At 43.6% G+C, this 12,015-nt stretch overlaps 1 gene segment (V, D, J or C); it reads left to right on the plus strand.

The window, feature by feature from the left end:
• The first annotated feature begins 5,036 nt into the window (after positions 1 to 5,036).
• Positions 5,037 to 12,015, plus strand: part of LOC146813347 (T-cell receptor beta-1 chain C region-like) — a 30,354-nt gene continuing 23,375 nt past the window's right edge. The window contains 1 exon segment of the C gene segment in view: positions 5,037 to 5,260. Within this exon segment, the coding sequence occupies positions 5,037 to 5,260 (224 nt within the window).

Below are 12,015 nucleotides of genomic sequence, written 5' to 3' on the forward strand. Positions count from 1 at the left end.
GGCCCAAATGTTTCAGAAATGGAATCAGGTATAACTTTCTTGGCTCTACATAAAATTTACAGAACATAATTACATGCATTGTCGATTGGGGAGAAAGGTCGTCACAGGGGCAGAGCGTCAATTGGGGTGACCAATCATTTGTCACAGGAAAGGCGATTAAGCGGTGAAATATGTTCAATCGCAATCTGGTCAGTAGGAATTTCTCGTAATTACTTAGAGTAGAATTCAAGTAAGGCTCTATTTGATCTGTTGTTTGTATGGGAAGAGACAGTTGCACAGAGTTTTTGTTTAATTCAAGTGCCAAACGCAGATCTGTTAGGTGGCTTAAACACATGTCTCGCATTCTTTTTCTAGGGATTAGGTTGATACTTTGGGGATTAGTAAAAAGGTGATCAAGTCCCAAGTCCGTTAGAAAGTTTTTAACATAGGCAAGCCAAGTGATGTGTAGTCCGTGCTCCAGTTTCATGCAGTCAATAATGAGTTCCTGGGTGAATTTTAATTCCGTTGTAGACCAGATGCGGTGCCATAAAAGGATAGGCTGCATGTGTATCACATCTGTGATGTATGGAAGTCCCAGTTCGCTGTGAATATTAAAAGTTGAGGTGGACGACGGAGCTGCCAGCAAAAATTTTAAAAAGAAGTTCTCTGTCTTTTGAATTAAAGTGACTTGTGCGCTTCCCCAAATTCCGGCCCCATAGGTCGCAGTACTAAGGCATTTTGAGTTATAGATGTCTAACATTTCCTTAGATGCTCTTTTGCCCAACCTCCGGGCGAACACTCTCAGGGCCGTTGTTGCTTTTAAAAATTGCAAATGTCTGTTCTCTATGGCACTTTTCCAGGTAGTTTTGTTATCTATTACGACTCCTAGGTAGGGATAGGTGGTGGTATGCTCTATTTTGGTGTCGTTTAAGTAAATGTTTTTCATTTTTCGTGTCTGTTTGCCTGATGCCATAACAAAGGTCTTTTTGGCGTTAATGTTTAAGTCCAGGTGTTTCATAAAGTTTGTATATCTAACCAGGGCCCGTTGTAACTCAAGGAGGGTACGGGCGAGTATAACTGCGTTGTCCGCATATAGAAGGGCGGGGATTGGGCGTAATTTGATGTGTGGTTGGTCCTGGGTACCCTTTAACAAAGCTACTTCTAGGCCGTTGGTGTAAATGTTAAAAAGAAAGGGAGCCAGGACACAGCCTTGCCTTACCCCCACTCAATTCCAAAAGATGATGTTAACTGCCCCCCTAGGCCGTATCTTACTCTAGTAGTAGTGTTTGAATAAATTTCTCTGATGTAATTGACCAAGTTAATGTCAATGCCCAGTTGAGTCATTACGGTCCAAAGCTTATTGTGGTCTACGCAGTCGAAAGCTGCGGATAGATCGACGTATGCCATGTAAAGACTGCCAGCCTTTGTATGAACATACTTCCCTCTCAGGAGGGTGAGGTTAAGGACCTGTTCTATGGTACCTCTTCCTTCCCTGAAGCCAAACTGAAGGTCAGATAGAATGTTGTTTGTCTCAGCCCAATTTTGTAGGCGTGCTAAAAGGATTCTACCTACTACTTTTCCAAAGGAGTCTAGTAGGGAAATGGGTCTGTAGCACGCGGGACTATTCCTATTTCCCTTTTTGAATATAGGGACTAGGATCGAGTCTGACCAAGAAGTTGGTAGTCCAACATGTCCCAACGCCTCTAGAACGTTTAATAGCAGGGGAGCCCAAAGATCGATGTTTGATTTATAAAGATCCATAGGGACCGCATCCGGGCCCGGGGCCTTTCCTGACCTGCTCGCATTCAGGGCCAGCTCTACCTCTGCGAGATTAAAGTTCATGATAAGTGGGTTGGTTCGGATCGTTGGTGAACAGTCAGTGTGTGTGAGTTGCCCAGTCGGGATTGAGAACATTTCTGAAAAGTGGGTGACCCATTCTTGTTCAGAGATGGTCGTTTCAAGTGTGCCACTGGCTTTTGGTCCCGTCAGGAAAGAGGAGTTTACAATCTCCCAAAAAGTTACTGAATCTTTATTTTGGCAGCTATTATGTAAGGCAGTCCAGTGTTCCTCTTTTAGTTCGCTTTTCCTGGATGCTATAGCTTTATTATATTTTTGCCTAGCCATTGAGACTTCCAAGATGTTTCTAGGATATTTTTTTAGGGTATTTTTAAGGTTTTTGTGAGCTCTAGAGCATGCTGAATTAAACCACCTGAACTTTGGTTTGTCTTTTGGTGTTGTTTGCATCCGAGGGTGCACTGTCAGGGCGTTCTTTACCTCTTGTGTTATTTTTTCGTAATTGGCCGCGATCTCTACAGGAGAAGAGAACTCCGTTAAACAGACTTCAAAGGATGGACGGGCCGCTTTAATTATGATTTCTAGAATGGCGGCAGGGTTGATTTTGGACCATTTAAGTGCATAGCCGTTTAAACGGGACATAGACAAAAGCTCAGCGTGATATAATGTTTCAGCATTTTTTTGTGGGGCTGTGGTTTGGATTGTGACAGACAGTGGAAAGTGGTCACTAAATGCACAGTCATGAGTGGTGACATCTGTGATCTGGTTTGGGGAAATGTTCCCTACCAAGATGAAATCGATGCAAGAGGATAATCCTCTACCATTAAAAGTTGGGACAAAGGGAGTTATGGGGACAGTGAGTTCATTTGCAAAGGCCAACTGGAAGAGGATCATGGTCTTGTTCAGAAGAGACCCCTTATGGGAATGTGAAAAATGAGAGATATCATTTTGTAGGTGGTCCATGTAACCGCAATTACCATTTAGAGTACTCTTGCATAATGCCAAGTTGAAATCCCCCCCAGATTATTATTGGTTCATTTCCTTTACTAAGGGTAAGTTGTTTTTGTAAGGAGTCACGGATTTCTTTTATGACCTCTGTAAATATGGTGTCTGTAAGGTTATTGTAGATGTTAACTATTAGAATAGGTGGCATTCTGCTTATAGTGACTCGTATAATCTGGTATTGTGTCTCAGTTTTAAGAGTGTGGGCCTCCATGGTTGGTATTAAGTTTGAGACGTAGATGGTTAATCCGCCCTTTGCTCTACCGGATGTTGAAGGGAGTGCTGGGCTAAAAAAGGTCTTAAAGCCGTTTATGTGTATAGGGGTGGTTACCCATGTCTCCTGGAGAGCGATAATTTCGCTTTCTTTGATAAATTTAATCCATTCTTCATTTTGGATCTTTAAACGAAGACCTGATATATTCCAGTATGTTATGTTTAGAGGTGAATTTATTTTCTTATGTCTTGAGGGGGTCCTGGGAATGTTTTGCTTAAATGCAGGAGAGTCCACGATGATGCTAGTGTCGCCCTCACTGCGAGGTCTAACTGTCACAGGGGGAATATTTTCAGGGGTGCTAAACTGATCAGAGTAGAATGGGCTCCCTAGTTGGTTTATAGATATTGAATGGGTGGGAAGAAGAGGGACCGGGATCTTATCTTTGTCAGGATGTAAGTCGGAATGACCAGTTAGTAAAGGAAGAGGCAGAGTGATGATTGGGGGGGCAGAATTGCCCAATGATGTTGGCTGTCAGTCTACCTCCTCTAATGTGGTGAGCTGGTCAAATCTGTTTTGGGTGAGGATGCACCCGTTCCCTCTGTGGGCGTTTATTTGCTCGCTAAGGTAGAAATAGTCAAGTGGCACCAAATTAATGTGTGTAGTTTCATGTGTTGTTGTCCTGTTAATCCTGAGTAAAGAACGAACTAGACCTGGTGACCTAAAGTTTACAACTATGCAGTCTCCAGGACTTTTTTTGCGAGAGTCACCAATCCAACCCACTCTTCTCACCATCAGGATCTGATTTATATGCCTTGGGTGGAAGTAGGTGTTTTTAGTGAGCCAGTTGGTGACCTTGTTTCTTAGTGAGACCCATGTTTCTATTGATTCTTTTTGTAAAGGAGGAACGTTTGTTAGGACCAGGACATATGGCCGAGCGGCTGGTGGTAAATTTAAACAGTCTTTGTTTGGAATTGTAGAGGTATCGGGATCTACCCTTTTGTTATAGTTTGGGCTTGCTTGGGAACTCACGGATGATTCTGCTTCAGTATTTGGTCTGGAAACTCCCTTTGTTACCCGATTAATCGACGGTCTTATTGTGGGAGGAAAAGTAGAAATATTATTTGTGATGGGGTTATTGAGATGATTGGTTAAGGAGAAGGAATTCCGTTCTTGTTGAGAGTTGGATTGACTCGTTACCAACGGTATATTGGGAGGATTTTGTCGAGTTATGCCATCAAGTAAGGTTTTTGTAAGTTGGACAAATTTATCTTCAAAAACCGAAGAAAGTAGGGAGATCATTTCGCCAAGTTTGTCTTCTATATCGTGGCTGACTGCTAATTGTATTGCCTTTACACTGTTTTGTACTGCTATCTTAATCGTTTTGCCAAGGGTAGCTAATTGATCGTGGGGTGGTAGGTATTTTTCCTCTGTTTGTGTGCCTATATCGCAAGTAGCTGAATGTAATAAAGTCTTTCCCACTTTGGGGAGCTGGCCTTTTTTATATGCCCCCCTCCCGGTACTCGGTTTAGTTTTAGCTTTCCCTCGTGTTAAGGGACCCTTTAATTGTAGTGAAACGACTTTTAGCAAGGGTCCATTTCGATCTGGTGGAGTTAGGGGGGTATTACCCAAAAGTTCGGTGGCAGTCGTCAGAGTTGGTGATTTAGGCAGTAAGGGTAGGTGAAAGCCTCCTCTCAGTTGTTTGTATTTCCTGTATGATTAAGGATTCTGCTCTCAATAGGTAGGCATCTAATGTGCCTGCTGTGCTTTTGCGTGTTTCCATTTTGAGGAAGTAAAACGATTGCAAAACAGGATGGACAAATTAAACAGTACAGCTCGCGCTATATTAGAAAAGGAGATGAGACTTTTACCATCTACTGTCTTCGGCCAAACTGAACGGTGCAGTGGGGAGGCAGTAATCTATGATCCAAGGGACTGGAAGACTTTAAGACACTTTCTTGATAGCACGGCAAAGGGGGTAGCCCGACCCGGCCTCCTCTGGCCCCGGACGGCCACAGACGACCCGCCCTTTGCCCGGGCTTCTCCCGCGATGCGGGAGTTCCCGCTCAGATTTAAGCGCCGCCGGGCGCGAGATGACGAGATGCGGCGTCCGGCCGCTAAGGCTTCTGGGGGATGTAGTCTCCCCACGCAGCGGCCGTGCCCTCAGGTGCAACGGGGCTTCGGCGGCGGGGGAGACAGGCAGTATGAGACCCCACAGACCTCGTCCAGTGCAGGGGCACAGCTGGTGACCAGAAATCGGCGACAGAGCAACAGGTAACGGCCTCACAGGGTTCGTGGCAGTTCCGGCTAGGTTCCCACACTGTCGAAGTTCCCGCTCAGATTTAAGCGCCGCCGGGCGCGAGATGACGAGATGCGGCGTCCGGCCGCTAAGGCTTCTGGGGGATGTAGTCTCCCCACGCAGCGGCCGTGCCCTCAGGTGCAACGGGGCTTCGGCGGCGGGGGAGACAGGCAGAATGAGACCCCACAGACCTCGTCCAGTGCAGGGGCACAGCTGGTGACCAGAAATCGGCGACAGAGCAACAGGTAACGGCCTCACAGGGTTCGTGGCAGTTCCGGCTAGGTTCCCACACTGTCGAAGTTCCCGCTCAGATTTAAGCGCCGCCGGGCGCGAGATGACGAGATGCGGCGTCCGGCCGCTAAGGCTTCTGGGGGATGTAGTCTCCCCACGCAGCGGCCGTGCCCTCAGGTGCAACGGGGCTTCGGCGGCGGGGGAGACAGGCAGTATGAGACCCCACAGACCTCGTCCAGTGCAGGGGCACAGCTGGTGACCAGAAATCGGCGACAGAGCAACAGGTAACGGCCTCACAGGGTTTGTGGCAGTTCCGGCTAGGTTCCCCGTATGTTTCTTCCCCTTTCCCACCTTGAGGCTCTTACGCCTTCCTTTAAGAGAGAAACATGTGCGTGCTATTCTGAGGTGAAAGTCTACTTATAATAGCTGTACGTGCTCTCACACATTTCAGGTATGTGGGTGTCCATCTAATTCTAATTTGTGCCACTGTTAAAAAAAGCCCACGTCTCACCCATTCTCCCTCATTTACAAATGTCAGAGATTCACCTCAGGCTAAATGACCCACCTTCGTTAAACTCACTCCTGCAAATTGTCCTTTTTACTAAACTACGTAGACATTAGTTGTGCAAAGATTATGTGAATCAAGCTCCCCACAGCATGTGTACCACTTTGTGACTGAGTGTAACTTCGGTGTGTGAAAGCGTTTGTGAATTCAGCCCCCAGATCCTAGTTACCAACTTGCACCGAAAGGGAAGTGAGGTGTGCAAAACCCTCAGGGAACAGCGCCCCCAAATCCAATGCACTCCTCTCCACCCAGGTGGAACTCGAGCGAGCAAAATCATTTTTAAATCGATGCCCCCGACTTTACTTGTGTCAAAGTCCTATGTCTGACCTTGCTACTGCTGTGTATAGAAACCTTTGAGTGAACCCACAACCCCAGGCCTCATGGAACAATAACACCCAAAGGGAATGTGGGGGATGCAACACCTCTTCTGGACCGCGGCCTCCAGATCTTATCACCCTCTTTGCAAATAAAGGGACAGAACTGCAGAGAAACATGTGTGGACCTGAGGTCTTCAGATGTCAGGGTCTGCCTTGCACTGAATAGAAACTTCGATGCACGAACATCTCTCTGACTCCCGGCCTCAGACCTCACGTGCTGCTTTGCACCTCATTGGAGCACAGGCTTGCACAAGCATTTGTGCATTGAGCCCCAGGTCTCGCATACCGCTGTGCACTCAAGCGAAATGTATTCATTCCAAACATGTACGAAGCTAGAGGCGACTGATCTTTGAACCACGCTAAGAGGAACGCAAGTGTGCAAGAACTCTTGTGAACAGAACCCTCGGATCTCCAGCACACCTTGCACCTAAATGGAACTTAGGGACACAACAAAGGTATGACTAAAGCCGACGGGTCTCATGTAGCCCCTTGAGACTATTTTCAGAACTGTGAAACAAGGGCTTTCAAACTACAAGCTATACAAACAAGACACGTATTTCCTGTAGTGCACACATTATATAGGACATCCTGTGTCTCTCTCTGTATGGCTTCTTGTACCTTACGGATGCAAGTGTCTGACTGAGGGTTTCAGCCGCGCACACTGCGCCCAGAAGGCTTTCTGTAGGGCTAAGCATCACCTGCCTATTTTTTTAGGTCTCGCATAGGGCAGCGCATGCGCTGCCTCTCCGAGGCATTAAGTAATTTGTAAATGTGTTGAATCTCCGCCTACTGCAGCTCTTTGTCAGTAATTGGTTCCTGAGCTTGTCTGTTTTAGTGTGTTGGTTTCTGACAGGCTAATGCCCTTTGTCGATCAGCCTTTACTTTTTTAAGAACGCCCACGCAGCACCGCCTAACTACAGTAAACATGCTTTATGTGGCATGAAGTGTTTCAGTTGGAACTCTTTTGTTTCTTTTCGTGGCTATTGCTGAAAGAGTTTAGCTGTGTTTAGTTTGAGGCATTGGAATGAAGTGAATTGGGTCAGTAGCGTGTTTTATTATTATAGCTGTGTTTACTTTGAATTGGGTCCATAGCGTGTTTTATTAGCTGTGTTTTCTTTGAGGCATTGGAATGGAGTGAATTGGTTCCGTACTTTTAGTGTACGATGGTCCGTTTCTGCTATTTATTTTGTTTTCATTTTTTTTTTCAGAACAATTACACTGTTATTTAGCGCGTTTTACTTATGTAACTAGAAGGGTTTAGCTGTGTTATTTTGCTGCATTGGAATGGAGTGATTTGGCTCGTAATTTTAGTGTACGATGTTCCTTTTTCTGCTTTTTTGCTTATGTTTATTTATTTTCCCGGGAGAGTTGCATTGCTATTTAGCGCGTTTTGATTTATTTTCCCGGGAGTTTGGCTGTCTTTACTTTGTGGCATTTGAATGGAAAAGACCTTTCGCATCACTCTGTGTCTTCATTTGCATCTCTTTGAGGCTGGGAACGAAGAGATTACAATCTATACTGCCCATTTTAATGTACTTCATTATCTTGGCCTGGTTTCGGTTCTCAGCTGTCACAAACAAGTTGACGCTTCACACCATACCAGACTTTCTGTCTTCCGATTTTTTTACCCTTTTCACACATTATTCCCAATTGAAGGGCACTGCGAAGTGGCTGTGTGCGCGTAGCGTGGATGCGGGTAGGAAACCCTTGAATAATAGTGTACATGGGCGCAATGCTTCAGGCTCTTTTATAATTGTCCCTTGTGCCTTTATGAATATATAGCAAATGGCACACCATGTACTGACTTCGTAAGGATAGCAGGATGATTTGATGTGTGAATGAAGTCCCGTAAATATACGATCATACTTGATATCAGCAGCGAGCGTGAAGCGTGTTGATGTGTAAAATGGTATACATTTGCCCAAAACAAACGTTTCTTATTTACAACTGTGCTCGTGTTATAAGGAACATCAGTTTAGCCTTTGGTGCTATTTTGTTGTTGTAACCACATGGGCTCACTGTTTTCGGGTGTTTTATACTTGCAAGCTCTAACTTTATTAATCCCTCTCGAATCTCATCCCATGTTCTAAGTGTGTAAAGACGGCAGGATGATTTCATGTTACAATTTCGTGCTGTAACTATACTATCGCAGCTGATGTTAGCAGTGAGCGTGAAAATTCATCATTTTGTAGACAAGCACGCCGTCGTGCATAAAACTAAACATTTGTATTTGAAACTATGCTTGTTTTATAGTGTATATGGGCTCAGTGCTGCAGGCATTTTTTTTAGTTGTAACTTCTGCCCTTATTAATTCACAATAAATGTCACATTATATTCCGAGTGTGTAAGGATAGCAGGATGAGCTGAGATAACAATTACGTGCTGACATTATACTATCACACCTGCTGTAATCTGCCAGTTTTGCGAGCATTGGAATGGAGTGATTTGGCTCGTAATTACTATCGCAGCTGATGTTAGCAGCGAGCGTGAAAATTCCTGATTTTGTAGACAAGCACGCCGTTGTGCTTAAAACTCAGCATTTGTATTTGAAAATATGCTCGTCTTATTGTGTATATGTGCTCACTGCTGCAGGCAGTTTTTTTAGTTGTAACTTGTGCCCTTATTAATTCTCAATAAATGTCACATTATATTCCAAGTGTGTAAGGATAGCAGGATGAGCTGAGATAACAATTACGTGCTGACATTATACTATCACACCTGATGTAATCTGCGAGTTTTGCGAGCATTGGAATGGAGTGATTTGGGTCGTAATTACTATCGCAGCTGATGTTAGCAGCGAGCGTGAAAATTCCTGATTTTGTAGACAAGCACGGCGTCGTGCTTAAAACTCAGCATTTGTATTTGCAAATATGCTCGTCTTATAGTGTATATGGGCTCAGTGCTGCAGGCAGTTTTTTTAGTTGTAACTTCTGCCCTTATTAATTCTCAATAAATGTCACATTATATTCCAAGTGTGTAAGGATAGCAGGATGAGCTGAGATAACAATTACGTGCTGACATTATACTATCACACCTGATGTAATCTGCGAGTTTTGCGTGCATTGGAATGGAGTGATTTGGGTCAGAATTACTATCGCAGCTGATGTTAGCAGCGAGCGTGAAAATTCCTGATTTTGTAGACAAGCACGGCGTCGTGCTTAAAACTCAGCATTTGTATTTGGGAATATGCTCGTCTTATAGTGTATATGGGCTCAGTGCTGCAGGCAGTTTTTTTAGTTGTAACTTCTGCCCGTATTAATTCTGAATAAATGTCACATTATATTCCAAGTGTGTAAGTATAGCAGGATGAGCTAAGATAACAAGTACGTGCTGACATTACACTATCACACCTGATGTAATCTTGGAGTTTTGCGAGCATTGGAATGGAGTGATTTGGGTCCGTAGTTTTAGTGTACGATGGTCCATTTCTGCTATTTATTTTGTTTTAATTTATTTTTCCGGAAGAGTTGTACTGCTATTTAGGTCGTTGTATTTATTTTACTAGAAGGGTTTAGCTGTCTTCATTTTGCGGCATTGGAATGGAGTGATTTGGCTCGTAATTACTATCGCAGCTGATGTTAGCAGCGAGCGTGAAAATTCCTGATTTTGTAGAGAAGCACGCCGTCGTGCTTAAAACTCAGCATTTGTATTTGAAAATATGCTCGTCTTATAGTGTATATGGGCTCACTGCTGCAGGCAGTTTTTTTAGTTGTAACTTGTGCCCTTATTAATTCTCAATAAATGTCACATTATATTCCAAGTGTGTAAGGATAGCAGGATGAGCTGAGATAACAATTACGTGCTGACATTATACTATCACACCTGATGTAATCTGGGAGTTTTGCGAGCATTGGAATGGAGTGATTTGGGTCGTATTTACTATTGCAGCTGATGTTAGCAGCGAGCGTGAAATTTCCTGATTTTGTAGACAAGCACGCCGTCGTGCTTAAAACTCAGCATTTGTATTTGAAAATATGCTTGTCTTATAGTGTATATGGGCTCAGTGCTGCAGGCAGTTTTTTTTAGTTGTAACTTCTGCCCTTATTAATTATCAATAAATGTCACATTATATTCCAAGTGTGTAAGGATGGCAGGATGAGCTGAGATAACAATTACGTGCTGACATTATACTATCACACCTGATGTAATCTGCGAGTTTTGCGAGCATTGGGATGGAGTGATTTGGGTCAGAATTACTATCGCAGCTGATGTTAGCGGCGAGCGTGAAAATTCCTGATTTTGTAGACAAGCACGGCGTCGTGCTTAAAACTCAGCATTTGTATTTGGGAATATGCTCGTCTTATAGTGTATATGGGCTCAGTGCTGCAGGCAGTTTTTTTAGTTCTAACTTCTGCCCGTATTAATTCTGAATAAATGTCACATTATACTCCAAGTGTGTAAGCATAGCAGGATGAGCTAAGATAACAAATACGTGCTGACATTACACTATCACACCTGATGTAATCTTGGAGTTTTGCGAGCATTGGAATGGAGTGATTTGGGTCCGTAGTTTTAGTGTACGATGGTCCATTTCTGCTATTTATTTTGTTTTAATTTATTTTTTCGGAAGAGTTGTACTGCTATTTAGGTCGTTGTATTTATTTTACTAGAAGGGTTTAGCTGTCTTCATTTTGCGGCATTGGAATGGAGTGATTTGGCTCGTAATTACTATCGCAGCTGATGTTAGCAGCGAGCGTGAAAATTCCTGATTTTGTAGAGAAGCACGCCGTCGTGCTTAAAACTCAGCATTTGTATTTGAAAATATGCTCGTCTTATAGTGTATATGGGCTCACTGCTGCAGGCAGCTTTTTTAGTTGTAACTTGTGCCCTTATTAATTCTCAATAAATGTCACATTATATTCCAAGTGTGTAAGGATAGCAGGATGAGCTGAGATAACAATTACGTGCTGACATTATACTATCACACCTGATGTAATCTGGGAGTTTTGCGAGCATTGGAATGGAGTGATTTGGGTCGTAATTACTATTGCAGCTGATGTTAGCAGCGAGCGTGAAATTTCCTGATTTTGTAGACAAGCACGCCGTCATGCTTAAAACTCAGCATTTGTATTTGAAAATATGCTCATCTTATAGTGTATATGTGCTCAGTGCTGCAGGCAGTGTTTTTAGTTGTAACTTCTGCCCTTATTAAATGTCACATTATATTCCAAGTGTGTAAGGATAGCAGGATGAGCTAAGATAACAAATACGTGCTGACATTACATTATCACACCTGATGTAATCTTGGAGTCTTGCGAGCATTGGAATGGAGTGATTTGGGTCCGTAGTTTTAGTGTACGATGGTCCATTTCTGCTATTTATTTTGTTTTAATTTATTTTTCCGGAAGAGTTGTACTGCTATTTAGGTCGTTGTATTTATTTTACTAGAAGGGTTTAGCTGTCTTTATTTTGCGGCATTGGATTGGAGTGATTTGGCTCGTAATTACTATCGCAGCTGATGTTAGCAGCGAGCGTGAAAATTCCTGATTTTGTAGACAAGCACGCCGTCGTACTTAAAACTCAGCATTTGTATTTGAAAATATGCTCGTCTTATAGT

This window comes from Triturus cristatus, chromosome 7 (assembly GCF_964204655.1).
Source record: "Triturus cristatus chromosome 7, aTriCri1.1, whole genome shotgun sequence".
NCBI classification, from domain to species: domain Eukaryota; kingdom Metazoa; phylum Chordata; class Amphibia; order Caudata; family Salamandridae; genus Triturus; species Triturus cristatus.